General features: G+C 34.9%; 1 protein-coding gene across 3 annotated transcripts in view; it reads left to right on the forward strand.

The window, feature by feature from the left end:
* The window catches only part of Csmd3 (CUB and Sushi multiple domains 3), a 1,148,052-nt gene that overhangs the window by 804,194 nt on the left and 321,676 nt on the right, over positions 1–22,182 (forward strand). For all 3 annotated transcript variants that reach the window (XM_006993205.4, XM_042265493.2, XM_042265494.2), the window contains one exon: positions 21,849–22,018. In XM_006993205.4, coding sequence (XP_006993267.1) covers positions 21,849–22,018 — 170 coding nt within the window. The remainder of the gene's footprint in view (positions 1–21,848; positions 22,019–22,182) is intronic.

Raw genomic sequence — 22,182 nt, forward strand, 5'->3', positions numbered from 1 at the left:
AGACATACAGGCACATTTTTCGGGGTGCGGTCTCTATGGCAGAATTATAATGGAAGGTGGATAGGTCCCTAAATCCTTTCACTCCTGTATAAATGCATGATTTCAAAGAGAAATACAGAGGAATTTTTCTACCTAACCCCTTTGGCTGTCCAAAACATACATGTTGAAAGAAAAAGAAGTAGAAGATTTCTTTACAGCTATGTTATCCACATTAAGATCTTAAAATGACCATTTAACACATACAAAACTGTGCTACTTAGGAAGATTCTTACATTGACCATAACATTTTAAATACTTTGAATGGAAGAGAATTCCTGATACTCATCTGGACAGATATTAAAGAAATAATCATTGATATTGACTGGACAGTGAGTGGCTGGTGAGCATCCTAACTTTAGACTCTTAAAAGGCAGGAAGACAAATGACATTTCTCCTGGAACTTATATTTAAGGCAACTTAAATTTTCAGTTTTTTACCTTCAAGGGTCCTGATAGAATAGGTTATTTAAACAACATAAGAGACTCTTTATTTGGGGATATGATCATAGATTCGAAACACTGTGTTCTTTACTCAAAGAACTAAATATTTTTAGCTACTGAAGATTTTCTTTTCTCACATAAATGTTTGTACATAATCTACCACAAACTGTAAAAATTCTACTTGTATTTTAAACATTTATTAATGTTTTTCCCTATTCTGCCTTAGAAATAGCCTAGGCCAAAGGTATGAATATTTTGAGAAGTAATAATGTATATATGAAAAATAAAAGGACCTAGCTGTTATCATAGCATTTGTGGTAATATTTTGCCTGAACCTATTTTTTTTTTAAATGTAAGGCAGTAGGTTTTCTTTTAATGCTAGAACATGGAAGCTAAAATTTATATATAGTAAAATACAACCACCTACATCTTTCCCAACTAAACATCATCTATATTATTTTGTTGTAAAGATTTTGCATATGCATTAGTCTCAAATTTTCCAGAAGATAAATATAGAGAGAAATAGTTCTACTGTGCTGTTGGTATCCAGATAGCTTTGTGGATTTCTTCACAGATCATGTATGTGAGGCTTGTTTGCAAGTTGTACCAATTGTTAATGGAGTGTGCTGGGGAGCCACCTAAAATAAGAATAGAAAAACAACCTAATGAGCAGTCATCGTCCTTTTCTCATTTGCCAGCCTAGTACCACCTTAGCAGGGGACTTTTGAGCTCTCCCATCTAAGGGTATATATACAACAATGCCTTTAGAACTCAATGACATTTCCTTCCCTTCAATATATCATGTTGTGTGTATCTACGGGGTAGAGCAAGATCACTTTTTTTTGTGTATGCCAAAGGCCCTCTATCCTCTTGGTATCCTGTAGTTTAGTGCCTCTCAACCTTCCTAATGCTGTGACCCTTTAATGCAGTTCCTCATATTATGGTGACCCCAACTGTAGATGTAACCAACCGTCTTATTAAATAAGAAACACAGAACAAATGCAAAGAAGAAAGCCAAGAGGTCAGAGCTAAGAGCTAAAACCTTACCCTTCCTCCTGCGATGGTCCTACCTCTCTGAAAGAGAGCTACTTCCTGTGCTAAAGTCTTTATAAAGACTTTTGGTTCTGCCTTCTCATTGGTTGTAAACCCAACCACATGACCACCTCATCACTACCTGTCTGTACAGACCTTCAGGTCTTCTATGGTTGGTATTGAGATTTAAGGCGTATATATCCAATGCTGGCTGTATCCCTGAACACACAGAGAGATCTACCTAACTCTGCCTACCAAGTGCTGGGATTAAAGGCGTGCATCACCACCGCCCAGCTTTCCTATGGCTTGCTAATAGCTCTGACCCCGGGGCAACTTTATTTATTAACATACAAATAACATTTTAGTACAAAATAAAATATCACCATACCCAACCATATGACTATTTTCATCAATACTTCATGACTGTAATTTTGCTACTGTGACGAATCATAATGTAAATATCTGATATGAAGAATATGTGATATTCTACCTCTGTGAAAAAGTCCTTTAACCCACAAAGGGGTCACAACCCAGAAGTTGAGAACCTCTGCTATTATACTAGGAGTGGTGAGAGATGATATTATGCCAACCATGTTTCCTCCCTGTGAGATTAATAAACTGTCATGATGCACTTGCCATTACTTTCCCATGTAAATCCACCCAAATGTGTCAATACAACCCGTTTACTCCATCTGTAACCCTTGTAGAGTTTTCTTAGTTGTTCCATTGCTTGTGAAGGACTGCTAGAACACTTGACAATGACATAAAGCATCCATGCAATGACTTGACATTGAGCACTCATCAAATGTCCACAGCTTATCTAAGAGAGTAAGTGGGCAGATTACTAGGAAGACCATAGTATATGTAACACTGGCATTTATTAAGATTATTTCTTTGGGGTGGGGGTCGGTCCTGAGACAGGGTTCCTCTGTGTAACAGCCCTGGCTTTCCTGGAACTCACTCTGTAGAGCAGGCTGGCCTCAAACTTGCAGATATTCACCTGCCTCTGCCTCCCAAGTACTGGGATTAAAGGTGTGTGCCACCACCATCCAGCAATATTTTTCTTTTTAATAAAACTACTATTAAAATACATTTATTGTACAGGCAGGTGAACTAAAATAACAGCATATTTTTTAGTATATGTCACTTACTTGTTTTGATACAAACCAGTTATACATGCTAATAAATTTAATTTCAGAAAAATCACAAATTTTCTACTATAATGATGTTTCTTGTGTACTTAAAGACATATGACATTAAGAATCTTGAGCAAGTTTCCGTAGTTAGAACCCAAATGAAGAAGTGGGTATTATAACTTCAACATAACTCTCAGTTACTGTAGAGTATTGTATCTCCAGGTAATCAATGTGAAAGTTCCGTGCATTGACATTTAAAGGTTACTATAAGCTTCATGACCACCATAAATGGACATTTCTGCTTTACAGATTAAATAATCAGATAATGAGATTTCATTTACTCAATTTCAGGGACTGTCAGTGAAAACATACTCCTTAAGTCATATAACTATTTTGTGCAGGTATAATTTATATTAAAAATGCTACTTTTACTTCCCTTTTGTTGTACTTTAGGGATAGCAGCACAACTATCCCTAGGAACTGTAGATAAATGCCCATAACACTACCCAAGAATCCAGAACTCTTTTCTGTATGATTTATAGTATACAGGTTATAATTTATGGGTCAGGCTTAGTGATTACTGATTATAAATACTATCAGTTAGTATTTACATTCTTGATTAAATGTTATGGTATAGAAGTATCTATAAATTGCCCAAAGTTACTAGAGAATGGGTTGTTTAACCCTGTTTTGCTTCATATTAAGATAGCTTCCTGCAAGATTCTAGGTACCAATTACTGTGCTATCTTAACAGTCTGGAAAGACCAACAAACACTCAATTAAAACTTGCAGGTTCAGTAGTTTCATGACTACAAATATAGGCATTTAAAATGGCATTTTGAAAAATATGTTCAGGTTTTATCACCAGACTAACCCTTGGGAACAAAATCCCATATTTGTTCAACTTTTGTGAAATGCTATACTGTCATGGTTCAAAGCTCCTAAATTAATCTTATCCACTATGGGCTCTAACAGTTCAAGTTCATGTGCTTTATTATAGAATTTGGTATGCCACATTTTGCATGATCTCTGGGCAATAAAATGGTGGTTTTATTACTTTCTAATTTTAGCTCAACTTATTCAGAAAATACAGCCTTTCTGTCTAGCATTTTAATTTGTTGTAGTCACTAGTCAGTAAAATACATACAGAATTATCTGTTATTAGTTAAAATATATAATTTATGATGTTAAATGGTTTTTTAAATTATAGTTATCTCCACTCTCAGTAAACTCTATATTTATATCTGTTTTCATCAAAGAGAATGCTTTGAGGTTTTATCCTAAGGTATACTTTAATACCCTAATGTTCTAATTCTTACTTTGCAATACAAAATAGCATCATAAATGTCTCACAAATAGAAATTATTTTAATAATAAATCAATTTAAATGTGAATGCTTTTAAAGAATTAAAGGTATCAAGTAATTTTCTACTAAGTTGGAAAAATCACTGAACTAAAAAAAAAACAAAAACGGAATGCAAATCCAAGCTTAGATCATCAATTTCTTGCTGACCTTTTCAATTAAGATTTTATATATATGGAGCTTGTGACCATTGTCATTAACTCAGTAAAGCAACTTCTGAAGAACAAGTGTAACTGCAGAAGACTAATGTCAAAAACAAAAAAACAAAAACAAAGTTGGAAGCTCTCTGAAGGATAGATATTGGTGAGCCATTGAATATGGTTCATGGGGGCAGGGAACAAAGGGGTCAAGAAGGGAGAAGAAAGTAGAGTAATTTTCTTGTCTGGTAAGTGTGAGCAGATTATGAAGAGTACACATGCACATTTTGAAGAGGGAATATAATATATTGACTATTCAGAAACAAGAAGAATCTCATGGTCTCAAACTTGTGACGTTTATAATATGAATTTTTGGTGAGAGATAAGTGAGGTTGTTACTACTGAACTAAGATGTGAGAGAAACTCAGAGATACAACTTTTCCTGGATTGAAACCTCCATGTAAGTCTTTACCTTTATGAGTCTCTCTCTCTCTCTCTCTCTCTCTCTCTCTCTCTCTCTCTCTCTCTCTCTCTCTCTCTCTCTCTCTCTCTCACACACACACACACACACACACACACACACACATCTATCTACCTATCTCTTTCTCTCATCCCTCTCTCAGAAGAAGATTCAATCATATATGACCATATCTATGTTATACGCACATGTCTATTGTATATAACAAAATCCCCCAACAATAATATGTAAACCATCAGGTGAATTAAGAAAATAGCCCTTCTGAGCATACTAGTCTTAAATGTATATTTTGGAAAGTTTATAACTTAATTAGTGAAGAACATCTAAAGGTTTGTTAGTTGCCCTTAAACATCCTTGTTGTCATTCATAAAAGTTCTTGAAAATTTGACAAGTTGAGGTTAAAGAGTGTACTACCATTTTAAAATGCTAAAGATGTCACAATTCAAACGGTCATAAATCATATCTATAGAAGCAACACTAAACAAGGTGAGGCATTGGGGAAACATTCTAAAGATTTTTAAATTCAGAACAATTGGTTTAAAAATGGTATGTAGGTGTGTGTGTGTGTGTGTGTGTGTGTGTGTGTGTGTGTGTGTGTGTGTTTAAGTGCAGGTGAGTAGTTCCATAGAGTTCAGAGGACAATTTTTGTGGGTAGGTATTGCCTTTCTCTGCTGGATATATGATCTCAGGTCATTAGGCTACACATCAAATTATTTTACCTCCTATTTCATTCCATCTTGATCACCCCTAGTGGATTTTTTAAAACTTTTTGTAATTTTTGTTCATATTTTGTTAGTTATTTGAGACGTTCCTTGACTTTTTTGTTAGACCCACTGATTAATTCTATGATTCTGTTTGCAATATATTGCAATTAACATGGAAACCCAGCTCTGTTTAAGGTGCAGTGAATAAACAAAAGAATGTTCGGCCTTAAATAGGGCATCTCCATCACACCCCTCCTTCCCAAGTTTCAGAGCTCATTGTAGAGGAGAGGGGTTTATACATATACATTTCCATATAATACATTTTTCAATATAGTATATATAATGTTGCTTTAATAATGCCTTTGTAAATTGCTCATTGATACTTTTAACATTTTATGGATAATACAATGTTATGTCATGAAATTATCATAAATTTTAGCCATTTTACATGCATTTTGTAAATTATATTCTAATAGTATCCTTTTTCTTTTATTTTTCTGATATTCTTATCAGAAATATCAGAAAAAAAGCTCAGAAGCCATTTTTACAACAAATGTAATTTGCAATGACCATGGTTTAGTTTTATATCTGCTGTTGTAATAAAACACCCTAATCAATAGCCACTAAAGAAAGGAAAGATATATATCAACTTACAAACTCTAATAAACTAGAATAGTAACTTAATTCACATCCTAAGAAATATAGCAAGATACATGAAGAATGCTGTTTGCTTGCTGGCTGGCAGATCTGGGTTATACTCAACAAGCATTCATAAACAGATCAGGACAGCTTATGTAGACATTGAATTGCCCATAGTGGGCTTGACATTTGTACATCAAGTATATTTAAGACAACCTCTAGAGATGTCCTCAGGCTAGTCTCATCTGGACAATCCCTCTGTTGCAACTCTCTTTGAAAACCTGAAGATGTATCTAAAGGCTTTGCCAAATTGACAGTTACTCCTAACTAGAATAGATGACTCTTAAGATAATAGAAAAATAATGACCAGTATCTTTGCTCTTCCAGAACTTACTCGAGTCAGACCTTGATAATCTATTGAATCTACATGTCTTAGGATCATTTGGTGTCAGTCCCCTGGCATCTTCCTTCTCAGACTGATAGAAGAGAGCAGAGTGAAATTAGTACCAGGAAGAACAGCTGAGGCACGGTCAGAGGAAGAAGAGACTAGGTAGATATGTCATGTAGGATTCTGGGAGTGGTCAAAGAGGTTTTGATCTTACTTGAAAAGAGCTCAGAGCAAGGCTTGCTAAATGGACAAACCCAAGAAGATTCTAGGACATACATCCTGAAAGGATCCTTTATGGTTTGATTTAGGAGCAGACTATTGGCCACAAAGGTGAGAGTGGAGCAGCAAGTTTCTCCCATGCTGATTAGACACACGATTTGGATGCACTGGCCAGTCTGGGGAAGCTCTAGAGACACCAAACACGTTGGCCACCTGCATTTGTCTGTCTGTCAGTAGTACTTTTCCCCAGGGCAGTGGTCAGTACTCCTTGTGCTTTTACCTCAGAAATGCCTTCAGAATTCTTCTCAGACATCCCCAGTTCCTCCCTAGTGCCCTATCTTGATCTGCATCTCTCCTGAAGAGGTTATAACTTCACATTGAATGACTGGACTGTAGTTGAGTGTGTGTGTGTGTGTGTGTGTGTGTGTGTGTGTGTGTGTGTGTGTCTGTGTGTCTGTGTGTCTGTCTGTCTGTCCACACAATACTCAATACTCACTAAAGGTATTCAGGATTATGAATGTCTGATTAAAATCAGTTTGTCAAATAATGCCAGAACTGTCCCATTAATACAAAGAGGGGGTACACTGTGGCATTCCTAAATAAACATCTTTTACAGTGTATCTCTGAAAATATGTAATTATTATTTTTAAATGATTTTATTTTAATTTTTAAAAATTATGTGTCTCTGCCTGTACATGACTAAGTGAAAGTGATTGAAATAGCAGCTGGAGCCAATGCTGTTGGATGCGCTGGAGCTAGAGATACAAGCTACTGTGAGCCATCCAACATTGGTACTGGGAACCAAGTTCAGGTCCTATGCTAGAGTATCCTGTGCTCTTAAACTGCTTAGCCAGACCTATAGCCTATAATTACTTTTTTGTCTGTTTGCATGAATTTAAATGCTTTTTGTCAACCGAGCCATTACTAACCTTTCTAGTACTGCTATTTCAAGTTTAAAATATTGATATACTATAAAATTATTATTAAATGTCCACATATGTGGTCCGCCACAGGAAGCAAATTTCTCCTTTCCATTTTTGGGTTATGGCATACTTTTTCAACAACAACATAAAAGAAACCATAAACATAGAAAAAAATCTACAAAATAAAACCCAATCCCTTCTCCTCACAATAACAGTGGGTAAATGAGAACAAGAAAGAAAACCAGATTATGACAAACTTTGATGAAGAAAAAGAAAAATATAGATATCTGTAGTTGACAATGTACTAAATGAACACGTAGGGGGCATTTCCTTTTTAGTTATTTAATAGCACATTAATTCTGCATTAAAAATTAAACTTGTAAACTATTTGTAATGCAGATTATCTAAAAATATACACACAAACTCAATACGCTTTCCCTTCCTTCACATTTCGTTTCAAATGAACGCTGCTCCCTAGGTCTAATCATGGTTTATTTACTTTGGAACCATAGCTGTTGCCATGGAGAAATCAGGAGCGTTTACTTGCTATTTCCCAGCTGCTCCTGTAATTTATGATCTCCTGACATGTTGCCCCATACTGTAATCTCTTCTCACAGTGCTGTTGATGTCTTAGTCAGACCTCATTAGGATACAAAAGGGAGATTTTGCACACAGAAAATAGGCTACTCGGAGAACCTCTAACTTCAGCTCCTGTTGCAGAGGAACCACTCTGCTAAGGACCAGGAAAAAGAACTACCTTCTCTTTTTAAAATCTTTCTAGTCCATGTGCGCACACTCTGTGTGTGTGTGTGTGTGTGTGTGTGTTGTCCACATTCATCTGTGAGTGTAGATGTTTGCTTACAAAGGCTTATGTTTTTAGGTCACAGGATAAACACAGATGTCAGGCCTTGCCTCCATCATTTGAGAGAGCCTTTATTCACTACTTCGTATCTCAAGCTAGATTCCTGAGCTGCTGGCAGGACTTTTCCTTTCCCACCTCCTATCTCATTTCAGGAGCACGACAATCACAGACCAGGGCTAATATGCTGTTCTGCTTGCACGTTTTATGGATTTGGACACAGACTCCACATTTGCCTGGCGAGCATGTTACCAGGGAGCCATCTCCCAGTTCAGGAATAGATTTATTATTATTCATGTTCATGCTGGCTCTTGTGAGTGACTGTCCTCTGAGCCAAGAATCAGACATCTTGTATGTGTGTGGGGGGGGGTGGGGGGAGAGTTCAGCTGTGCCCACTTGGGAAAGATCATGCAAGTTGGACTTGACAAAGAGGAGCCTCTGGCCACTCCCTACCACCTATTGTACTCAGCTCTGCCAAAGAGGGCCTAGGGAAGACTAGAGAAGGTGAGATCCTTCTGTATGTATTTAGCAAACCTCTCATGCCTCCTGGCTTTTCAGGTGCTACTTATAGGAAAGGAGCAGCCACAATTCTATAAATAACCACTCTCCTATGATCTGTAAGGACCTTTGAAAGCATTTTGCTTTAATTTGTCAATGGGACCTTAGGAACATTGGACTTGGGTCTCTTAAGATAAAAATTAATTGTTAAAATTAATTAATGTGGCATATTGCTGCTACAAGATTGGATTGTTTCTTATTCCCTGTGGATGTTGATAGACATCCACAGATAAAACTGATTTTCCTATTAACAGTGTGCCTTCAACTTGCTCATATGTAATATGGCTTTTAGTGTATCACATAATAAGTAACCATGGGATCTAGCTGCTTATTTCTATCTACTTCCCACACTAGAAAGGTCTCTTCTGTACAAGAAAATCCCTCTTATTGCAGCATAACTGCAAGATTTTTATGAGTTTGCTATATTTTAAATGCTTATATTTCTGCTATTCAAGTGAAATTTCATTTTTTTGTACTGACAAATTCTACATTTTGAATGCAATCTTATCCATGACAACTTCTGAATTTAATTTTATTAACTATCATCTGTAATGAGAACACAAATCATTCCACATGTGCTGCTGTCTAAAAACAGTGTTAGATTAGCCGGGAAGGGGCCATGCAAAGGTTGAATTGTAACAAAATATTAAAAGCCGTGAGTCTGATAGGGATCCTGTCTTCAAATAAAATGTATAGCTGGTTTTGATGGTTTGTTTTAATGTCAGTTTGGTGAAGCCTATAATCACCTAGCAAGAGAGTAGACTCCACTATGTGGGCCATGTTGGCCTCAATCCCAGAGCTCTACCTCCTCAGCCTCTCAAATCCTGGGATCAGTGGTATGCAACCAGCCTGGCTTAGAGTTACACTTCTTTATAGCTAAGTTTCAGCAATATTTATATCAGTAACTTATACATTTCTCTAGCTTTGGTTTTTCAAAAATATTTACTATAGTAATCTCATGATTCTTCATATTTCTGTGCTAATAATTGTAATGTCCCCTGCTTTGCTTTTACATTATTTGAGGCTTCTCTCCATTAATTCTCAGTTTAGCTGAAGTTCTGTCAGATTTTTACATTATAAAAATCAACCCTTAATTTTGCTGATTTGTTTTTATTTCTTCATTTCCTATTTCATTTATTTCTGTTTTGATATTTACTATATATTTCTCTCTGTTAACACTATATCTCCTTTTGTTATTGTTTTATTTGTGCATTTTCCTGAGAGGTAAAGTTATGTTGCTCATTTCAGATGTTTTCTGTTATTCCTGTGTGCATTTCCTTTAAATCTTCATTTGTTCATAATCCATACATTAAGGTCTTCTATGCTATCTTGTTCCTCTCCCTAAATATATATTTTTTATTATTTTGTGTTCACATATAATTGCACATGCTTGCTGGGTCCTCTATAATATTTCTAAACTTGTGATTCATATTGGTATCTATTTATTTTCCATTTTATATGATTCAGCTTCAGTAAATTTTATATATACATTATATATAAATACAATATTTCCAATATCTCACTGCTTTCAAGATTTAATTGATTATACATATGTGCTCATTATGGTGTATAATAATATTTTCTGTAATAGTGGTTTTTTCCATGTATTTCCCTGGGCTTGATCTATCTATCTTTCTATTATCTATCTATCTATCTATCTATCTATCTATCTATCTATCTATCTATCTATCTATTTATCTCTCCCTTTATTGAAATAATAGTTTACAAATTTTTATTGAATAAGTTATTTTTAAGAAGGTTATTTAGCATAATTTAAATATGACACTACTCATAGTATTTGTTCTAATAGCATGACCAAAAAACTTATAACTGTCACCAAAATCAAGTATTATCAAACTGACAAAAAAAAGTAACGAGTGTTTGTGAGAATGTAGAGCAAGGAAACACCTACACACTGCTGGGGGAATGCAAATTAGTACAGCCTTCCTGAAAAACAATATGGACATTCCTAAAAACAGAACCAACATATGATCCAGCAAGCCTTCTCCTGTGTATGTACATAATGGCATATGATTCCTAGGTATCGAGTTACCATAAGTATGAGTTAATAGATGAATGCATAAAGAAAGTATGCTATATACACACAATGTAATATTGTTTCACCATTTGGAAAAATTTATTCAATTTCCTTTTGACGTCATCTTTTATTCACTATTACAAACATGTTTAATTTTCACGTACTGATTAATGTCCCCGTTTCCATCCTGCTATTGATTTCCAATTTCATGGTACTGTTGGTCAATCATTGATTGACTCAAATTTTGTTTGGTTGTGATACTTCTGTGCATAATCAATGAAGAATTTTGTTGTTGCTGCTGTTGTTATTTAAATAATAAAAGGATGTCAAATTTTAATGAATACTTTATCCAGACAATAAAATGATATGGTTACAAACTTTCAAAATTTGCTAAGACTTGTTTGGAACCCAATAGGTGGTTTATCCTGAAGAATTCTCAGTGTGTCCTAGAGAACGATATGTATCCTGGACCTGTCAGGCGAAACACTTTTTTATGTTTGCTAAGTATATTTGGTCTATAGAGTAGTGTAAGTACTGTTTGGTAATTTGGGATTTGGAAGATAAGGCATCCTACATAGTTCATGGATTATGTCACTGGGTGTTACTGCAGACCTTAGTGTTAGTAAATTCTGCAGTATCTCGTTTGTCTTGTATTGTATTCTTTTGTTTGCCTGGCTTCAACCTCATCCTACCACTCAGTGAAATTAGCTATCGTATTGTAAATAGGGAGAGATTTTGATCAGTTAGTTAGCACACTCGCTCATGGCTGCTGGGGGAACCAGGCACTTACAGAACTAGATCCTACTTTTCATATGAAAGCAATCATGAGCTAAGACATGTTGTATTTTTTCTTCTTAAAAATTATTCAATTAAAATATATTTGACTTTCAGAGTTTTATACATGTGTTTGATATATTTGGTTCATACCAATTTCTCAGTCTTTACTTCCTACACTTCCTGACTCCTCTCTTCTATGTTCCCCTAAAGTCCATGCCCTCTTCTTACTTGTTTTCTTATTTATTTCTTGGTTTATTTATTTATTTAAAACCAACTGAGCTAAATTATTGCTGGCAATATGCTCATGAGTATAAGAAGATCCACTAAAGCATAGGAAACCTGGCAGGACTTCTGGCCTGAAGATAACTGAATTTCCCTTCTCCAGCATCCATAAATTGCCATTAACTCAACAACTAGTCTGGTGCCTGTGACCACCTCCTCCATTCATGCTAGAATGTTGATTGGCTTAATCTTGTTCAGACATTGTGAATACAAGGACAGCTTTTGTGAGTTCATGAGAGCAACATTGCTGCCCTGTTAACACAACAGCAGTCTTTTAGACAGTCTATCTTTTACAATCCTTTGGACTTCTTTTCTGTGGTACTCTATGAGTCCTGGGGAGATAGGGGTGATATAGATGTACCAATAAGGGCTGTGCAGTCCACAGTCATTATTTTGACCAGCTGTAGGACTCTTCATTAACCACCATCTACTCCAAAGAAGGACCTTCTCTCATGAGGAGTGAGAATGGTACTAATCTATGGGTATAAGGAAAAGTATGTCAGTGACAGTTTAACATTATGCCCGCCTAGCAAAATAATAATAAGCTATTCCCTTAGAATCTATGTCCTACTCAGCTATGCATTCATGGACAGATTTTTTTTTTATTCCTAGCTGTCAATCTGGTGCAGCATAAGTAAAATGAAACCATTTTTACAATCTTTAGTGAGTCCATTTTTAGATTTAATGATGCTGTGATGTATTAGATAATTCCAATGAATTTCCAAACTACTACAAATTATTCATTTATATGGATCTTTATCTAAATAGATACTCCTTTGTCTTTATAAAAGAAAAACTCTTATTCTTCTTCTTGCTCTGATAATTGGGTATTGATTTTCTTTAAAAGTAAGAAACACAGATCTAGTCCTGTATATATAAATCATTAAGCTGATAAATACTAAGGGCTAAACTGACAGCTATGCTAAAATTCTTTATAATAAATTGTAAGCATAATTGTTATAACTGTGTGAAATAAGCTTTGGTAACAGTTAATAAAAAACTTCTAGATCTTTTGAATAATACTGAAAAGTATTATTCCCACTGCCTCTTTACCTAAACCTTTAAAAAGTTTATTTAACATTGTGTATGTGTGTACATATGTGTGTGTGCATTTTTCTGTATACAGTTCATATACACATATATTAGAAGATAAAAATAACATTGGCTTTGAAGAGTATACACAACAGTAATTGACAAACACTTATAGCTGAAAATAATTTCCTATTCTATGTAGGCAATTAAATCTAACTTGATTTACTTGATGTAGATCTTATTTCCCATATTGTAGCAATGATTTTTATTTGCAAGGAGCATTTTTTTTTTGGTTTGGTAAAAATACATTAACTTACCTAATATTTTCTATACTATTTTATAATGTTATAAACCTCTCTCTTGAAAATGTGCTTTGAAATTTTGCTTATTACAATAGCTGTGCCATTTAACTAGGTGTTAGGAATCTCTGAATATAATAGCAATCAGTTTCATTTAACAAACTAGCTTACTTACTTTAGATTTTTTCATTTAAAAATTATTAAAGATGAATGAGGATGCTAATAACTGATTGTTTGGTTAGATTTCTATGCCATGAAAAAACACCATGACCAAGGGAAATCATGAAAGAAAACATTTAATTTGGGACTCCTGGCTACAGAGGAGTGTCTGGGAGCATGGCAGCAGACCAACAAGCATGTTGCTTGAATAGTAGTTGATAGTTTACATCAGATCCCAAAAAACAAAGAGCTACCTTGGATGGCTTGGGCTCTTGAAACTCCAAAGCCCTTCTACAGTGATGCACCTCCTTCCCAAAGAAGGCAATTCCTCCTAATCCTTCCAAAACAGTTCCATCAACTGTGATAATCAAAGATTTGAGCCTCTGGGGTCATTCAAATCACAGTGGTACACTGCTTGCCCGACAGGAAAAACCTGCATTCACTCCTCAACAGTAACATAAACAATAACACAGCACACACACACACACACACACACACACACACACACACACACACAAACACACACATAAACATATACAGTAGTGTGACAGTGATTTTACTAATATAATATAGGAGCAGAGAGGAAATGCACAAATATACAAAAAAATGACTTCTCAGGTAAAGACTCTTGTGCAAAGTCGGGTGACTGATGACCTTAATTCATATTCTGGAGCCCTCGTGGTGGAAATGGTGACCCAATCTCTCCTGAATGTTGTCTTCTTAACTGCCACATGCATACATATTGTGACATATGCATGCCTACCATCATAAGCTCAACACACAGCATAAATATATGTAAAAGAAATTCTGCTTCCTTCCATGTCCTTTCTTTACATGACCCATTAATCAGCTTTATTAAATTTCTATTTAATCTGAGAGTTGTATTTTAATCTCTAAAAAGGAAACATGTTTTGACCATCTTATCTATGAACTAAGATTACATTTCTTTGTAAGTATGTAATCAACTCATTGCAGAGAAAAAGGTTTCCATGGTGCTAAGGGTGTTACAAAGTAATATGGCATAAAAATACATTTTGAACTAAAGAAAACTAAAATTACTTTCCCTTTCAATGCATGAAAATTAATATTCTTAAATGGAATTTTCTTCTTAGAATGTAACCATCCCCTTGTCCTTGACCCACCATAATTCTTCACTGTCTTGAAAGTACTACCAACCTATTGCCCTGTCAGTTCAATGCTCTCTAGCCATAAGAAACAATTCCTCCCTGAACCTCTCCTCTGTGTTCTCTTACGCTATCTGATTTGTAGCACAGTGATTTACCTCAGCTTCTAGCTTCCTAGTGAAAGTGAAGTCCTTATACTGTAAGACGGTATATTATGCTCATCTCTGGGTGGAAATATATAAGGGTTAAGTGTCTGGGGTCAGAATAATATCCTGTTTATGTTCTTGGGTGGATTACTAGCTACATCAACCATCAAATTTTCTTTAGAAATATAGACTTGCTTCAATAAGAAATTCATAAAAAGTACATGTACAGTGTATACAGTGAACAGTAAAAATATTATTAGCTGTTGAGATTTTTGATACACTTTATATATGGAGGTATATAATATTTAAAGTAATCATATTTGTAGATAAGGAAATATATGTGGGTAGTGTCCTCTACAAGTACTACTTACCCTATTTTATTTCAAGAATGACTAGTCTCTCCCCTGGCTCCCTGTCTTTCTTGTTCATGCCTCTTTATTATGTTAGTATTTACTGGTCATTCCCATTGCTTAAAAGTATATTTTACAATTCTGGAGTATGAAAAATATTAGATATTGCTTTACATTCAGGGTTTGTTGTTTTTGTTTTTCTTTGTTTGCTTTTTCTTCTCAATCAATATCTGGTAAACATTTTGTCTATGGCTTGAAATATAAACCTTATAAGTATAAGTAAGTCTTTAGCTTCTTTACACACTTCTCTACCTCACATACAATACTCATATAGAGTTTTCTGTTCAACATACACTCAAAGCCTCTCCTCAGACAACAGCTCTGGCTTTCTTTCCCCCTTCCACAACAACTCGTGTTCAAGTTCTAAAACTTCTCCTTCCCCATCTTCTCTTCCTCCTGAGCTTTATTTCAAGATCTTGCTATCTCTTGTCTGATTCACTCTACAAGTCTTCTCTAGGTTTTCTACCAAAGGGAGTTAAAGACCACAATCCATTCCCGCACAGCACTGCTGAATGGATTTCTTGAAGCTGATATATATTATTTTCTGTTTGAAAACTCTACCACGAATCACCATCAAGTTCCCAATAGATACCTTTTAAATACCTTAGATAGTGTGTCAGCCGCCATCCCTCTTAATTATGCCATTCAGGTTCACTCTTTTATATTTTATTTCCCAAAGTAACTGTCAGGAAATTTCTGTGTGTAAATTTGGATTGTCTTTGCAACTATTTCTTAAACTCACATCAAAAACAGCACAACCAATATAACATCCTTGTGTCTTTACCACTCCTATGAAACACATCCTGTCTTTAAGAAGTTGCCACATTTATTTGTGATGTATATATTGACAAGCATTTGGAAAGCATGCTGTGAAATGGCAGATGGAGAACACAGGGCAATTTGCACGAGTTGGTCCTCTTCTTGGACTGTGTGTATCTCAAGAATGAACTCATCTTGTCGGATGTGACCACCTAGGTGTCCCTAAAATGTGCACGTTCCTCATTTAAGTCATGCCAGCTTACCACAGACATGGGCCATACTTCTAACTGCACATCGCTGAATGTGCCAGTTCATGGTTTTATCTTTTCTTCTAGAATGCCAAAAACGTAAAGATGAAGGCCTGATCCCCAAGCATTAACATGCATAGCCATGTATCTATAGTTATTGATAGTTGTTTTATTTTATTTTGGCTGTTTAAACAGGATATCATACTAAGTCCCCTGTGTGTTGTGCTTAGAGGTGTGAATCACCATACCCAGTTCATAGATACTACCATTGCTAATATTACATGATGAGTCCCTAAATAGACCGTAACAAGTTATTATGGAAGGAAGGGTGAAATTGCAACATCACTTTATGAAAATACATCATTTTTTTTATTTGAGAATGTTTAACTACTGATTTTGTGATGTCTGCAAATCACAAAAAGCTTATTGTTGACGAATTGGATTGTTGAAGAGGAAATTTAAAAATCTCAAAGGAATTTAAGTAAATTATTTTTAAATCCTTTTTATTTGTTCAATGTCCATGAATATATAAGCACCATAAATTAGACTGGATGGATAAAAAAATGAACACTAAATTGGGAAGGGGTGAGGAGGTAGAAGATGAATACTGAAGAATTAGGGGGAGAAGAGGACTGAATTTGATCAAAACACATTAGAAGAAATTCTCATTTTCAGTTCTCATTTTGTTAATCTGTCTTTTAGTTTGGATAATGCTTTGTCTATCTTGCTGATCTCAAAGAACCAACTCCTTGTTTCATAGATTCTTTGTACTATTCTTTGATTCTACTGTATCAATTTCCACCCTTAGTTTATTTCTTAACTTCTTTTCTTGGATATATTTATTCTTTTTGTTCTAGACCTTTCAGATGTGCTGTTGAGTTGCTAATAAGAGAGCTTTCCTATAATTTTATGTGGACACTTAGTGCTATGAACTTTCCTCCCCAACACTCCAAACATTGTGTCCCCTCAAGTTTGGGTATGTTGTTCATTCACTGTCATTGAACTCTAGAAAGTCTTTAATGCCTTTCTTTCTTTCTTCCTTGATCCAGTAGCCATTCAGTAGTTGTTAAGTTTCCGTGAGTTTGTAGGCTTTCTGTTGTTTTTGTTGTAAATCCAGTTTTAATCCATTTTGGCCTGATAGGATGTAGGCAGTTATTTCAATTTTTTGTATCTATTGAGACTTACTTTGTGACAGAGTACGTAGTCAGTTTTAGATAAGGTTCCATGAGGTGCTGATAAGAAGGTGTATTGTTTTGTGTACTAGTGAAATGGGCTGTTGATATCTATTAGGTCCATTTGGTTCATAACATCTGTTAGCTTCAGTTTTTCTCTGTTTAGTTTTTATCTGAATGATCTGTCCAGTGGGAAGATTGAGGTACTGAAGTCTCTCACTATCAATGTGTGTATATGTGTGTGTGTGTGGGGGGGACTCATATGTGATTTAAGCTTTAGTAATGTTTCTTTTACAAACTTGGATGCATTTGTGTTTTGAACATAGATGTTAAGAACTGTAATGTTCTCGGTGGATTTATCATTTGATGAATAGATTGTATCCTCTGCTATCTCTTCTGATGAGTTTTGAAGTCTATTTTATTAGATATTAGAATGGCTACACCAGCTTGCTTCTTAGGCCTATTTGTTTGGAAGATCTTTTTCTAGCCCTTTACTCTGAGGTAATATCTATCATTGATGTTGAAGTATACTCCTTATATACCACATAAAAATGGATCCTGTTTCACATCCATTCTGTTAGTCTGTGTCTTTTATTAGAGAATTGAGTTCATTTATGTTGAAAAATGTTAATGACCAATAATTGTTAATTCCTTTTATTTTGGTGGTGGTGATTGTGTGTGTGTCTATGTGTGTGTGTGTGTGTGTGTGTGTGTGTGTGTGTGTGTGTGTACTTCTCTTCCTCCTTTGGTTTAGGTGGCTTGAGGTTATTCATTCCCTATATTTTCATGGGTGTAGCTTACCTCCTTTGGTTGGAGTTTCCCTTCTAGTATTTTCTGTGGGGATGTATTTGTAGATGGAAATGTTTAAATTGGACTTCATCATGAAATATCTTGTTTCCTCCATCTATGGTAACTGAAATTTTTGTTGAGTATAGTAGTCTATCTAGGATGGCATTTGTGGTCTCTTCCAGTCTGCAGGATATCTGTCTAAGCATTTCTGGCTTTTAGAGTCTCCGTGAGAAGATATGTATAATTCTAATAGTTCTAAATTATATGTTACTGGCTCCTTTTTCCTTGTTGATTTCAATATTTTTCCTGTATATTTCTTGTTTAAATTATTGTGTGGCCAGGGGACTTGGAATTCTTTTCTTCCTACTGGTTGCCTCAGCCAGCCTTGATATGGACCCTTGATATGAAGGCCTGTGCCTAATCACCTTGTTGTGTTGTGTTCGGTTGCTATCTCTGAGAGGCCTGCTCTTTTCTTAAGGAAAGCAGAGGAGCAGAGCATCTAAGAGAGAGGGGTGGGGGTGGGGTGACTGGGAGGAGTGGAGAGAAAGGACTCAGTTATTGTGATGTAATATATGAGAGAAGAATAAATGAAAATCAAGCAAATGTTTGTAGAATAATAAAAATTATTTTTAAAGTTTCTTCATTAATTATTAAAGGAAGATACACAACAGTTTTAAATGTACAAGTTTGCATTATCATACATTAACCCCCCTGTTGCCTATAAAACAATAGGACACTAAAATGTCTAAATGAAGAAATGAGATACATTTTCATTAGAGACATGAAGAATTAATATGCATCTCTACCTTCTAAATTTAACTAAGAATCTAAGTATTAAAGTACTTGGAAGAAAATTGTATAATTGTCTAAGGTTTTCTGATGAACAAATGCAATATTAATACAGCTGTATCTAAAAAGCATATTAAAAATAGTCCTTAAGAATTATCAATTACATTAATGTTTTACAACTCATTAGGTACCTCATTAAATAATTAGTATCTGAGAAATTGTTATACATCTTGCAATGAATGATTTCCACATAAAACAAAAAATCTGAAAATAACTAAATAACTTTTGTGATCACAGACATTTTTCCAATTTCCCAGCCAAATTACCAAAAATCATTTTGCTAGTTTACCTGAAAATATGTGACTGTGTATATGAAATAGATCAAGCCCAGATTTTCCTACCACAGTAATGGAGATTAATGATGCAAGGGCTTGCCTGCTTTTCGGTAAGCAAGAAGAATTGATGTTCTGTGGGATTTGCTGCTTAGTGAGCTTATCACTGTAGCAGTCATTCTTATCAACAGATGTCAGCACATATCTCTCTTCTACACCAATCCAGCTTGAGCTGTGTTTATCAACATGTTAGTTTTTGTTCAGCAAGTCAAATTCATTTCTAAGTATACTAAAGTAAAATATGTGCTATAAATAGTGTTTGTTTTCTACAGAAATCATCAACAGGTCCAATGTTTAGTCTAGGAATTGTATTGATAATTTATATATCTTATGAAGGCCAACAAATGTCCACTTTTTCTAAAAGTATCTCCTTAATATTCCCAAAATATGCCATTTGCTATTGTGAATTTTAAATATTCAAAGTAACATCTTTAATTTCAAATTAAAGAAAGGAAGCTTTGTAGTGTATTCATCGTTTAACATTAAAAATGATACCCTGACTTTAAGAATAAATACGCTTCTATACTTTGGGATAGTTCTTCAATTTGGGGCAAGAAAAATATGGCAAGTCTCATTATTTTATTTTTCCAATGTATGTGATGTGAAGACAAATATACTTCATATAGTTAAATTGTTCATGCTGATTAGATTCTTGGGCTTTGTGCGCCTGCAAAAGACTAAAGTTTTAGTAATATATATGTATATATATATATATATATGTATATATATATGATATTTTTTATTATAAGAATACAAATATAAAGACATTAATAAATAACTTATCCAAGCCCAAGCCTCAGGACAAAATGGGCCTAATTTTGAATCTAAGTCATTAAAGTCTATTTAAAAATCTAAGTCATAAATATGAAATAAATGTAACAATATTTTGCATCTAAGAGCATATCTTTACAATTCTATGCTTCCAGAAAATGTATGCACTGTTGGTCTATCTACTACACACACACACACACACACACACACACACACACACACACACATACACACACATACTTATGTCTCCAGAAGCACACAAAGCTTCTAATAAGGTAGAGCAAGGGATGAAGAAGATTTAAATGATCGATGATGCTTCTTTAAGAAGATGCCCAGCTTTATGTGGTGCTCTACAAATGCATGTTCTCTGTAATTCAGAGTGGCCTGGCTGATGGAGAATAGAATCCTACTTGAGACCCTAGAATTACAAGAGTGCATTTAGGAAAACAAGATATCTCACCACCTTGCACCCATGTGGCCTTTAAGTTTTGGTGTGTCACCTTTTCATTTGTCAGTTCATTGGGCTGCTATGAATGCATAGATCTGAAAGCAGGCCAAAAGGTATCACTCTTTGAAGACATTTAGATGTAATCGAAATGGAAATCATTACAAACACTATTGGAAGTAGCTTTTCTTCGTCTCTAGTTTTGAGCACCTCTGTCAAATGGCTGTGATGCAGTCCCTCCTCCCAGCTGCTTGGCTGTCAGCACTCCATGTTCATTTCTCATGTTTCACACTTGTTACTTTTTCTCTGCTTCTTCTTGACAGTTTCAGCTCTTCTTTGGTGTGTTTCTCTTTTTGAATTTAATTTTGTAACATTTAAGCATTTAAAAGGAAAGCATTTCATGATCTTTCATCGTGTTGTCTTCATCTTCTACTGTTCCCAGAAATTATAATTTTAAAATCTTATTTCTAGACAATAATGGCTTGCTGGTTTGTTTTTGCCTCTTCAGTTAATTTTGAACATTGAAATCCAACCTAAGGTATGCTAATGAAGTCAGCAATTAGATAAGGTAGAAAACCCAAGGCAAAGATTTCTAAAGTGTATTTTTAAAGTACAGACTTGTTCAATTCTGTAATATTGCTGCAAGTCCTCTAGTTTAATATACTGAGAAATCTCTGTTCCATATTTCCTCAAATTTGTCACATAGAGTATGTACCATGTAACTGAGAGGATCAGCAGTTTTCTATACTGTACTCTAGAAGTGCCTTACATTAAAAAAAAATTGTATGGCTCAAACATACTAAATATCTTGTATTATGCATTATTAGATTTTAATTATTATATAATTTTTAAAAATTCAATATTGCCATTGAATTTCTTGAAAGGAAGTAAGACTTATTGGAAGGAAAGAATCTTTCAAAGTCTTCAAAGGAAAAATTAAAGTAGATAGTATTAAAATTAAATTTCTACATAAAAATAAAAACTTAATGCATTTATATGACATCCACAAATTTAAGTGACCTCATGAAGATATTTTGCATTTGACTATTATTTTGTATGAAGGAAGGTGCTCACATTTTGTGACAACTACTATAAATTCCCACAGGTAGGTGTGTCATCTCCAGAGCACTCTGGTTCCTTTGAGAACCATGTTGGTCCTCTATGGCACAAATCTTTTCCGCACGTAACTTCCTACTAGGATCTGGGTAAAATACAAAGCATCTACACTCCATAAACAAAACTCTCTGGAGAACGCAGCGCCGTTTATTAAACTGGGCTTCAATATTCTGTTTTACATGCAGCTGAATGTGGAGCGTCCGCAACAAATGACGAAGGAATTCTGCTTTCTCCAAATTATCCACTGAACTATGAGAACAACCATGAATGCATCTACAGTCTTCAGGTTCAAGCAGGGAAGGGCATCAATATCTCAGCCAGGACATTTCACTTAGCACAAGGAGATGTCCTTAAGGTAAGCGGACCACCGCATTGTTCTTTGATCGTTCAGTATCTTTCCTAAAAGGTTACATGAATGTGTACATAAAATCAAATGTAAACTCATTCAACTTTGCATAAATGCCATTTCTATTGTTGTTTTAACTGAAACAATATTTTGCTTCCAGACTTTTTTTTATG

The sequence above is a fragment of the Peromyscus maniculatus genome, chromosome 20 (genome assembly GCF_049852395.1).
Source record: "Peromyscus maniculatus bairdii isolate BWxNUB_F1_BW_parent chromosome 20, HU_Pman_BW_mat_3.1, whole genome shotgun sequence".
NCBI lineage: Eukaryota > Metazoa > Chordata > Mammalia > Rodentia > Cricetidae > Peromyscus > Peromyscus maniculatus.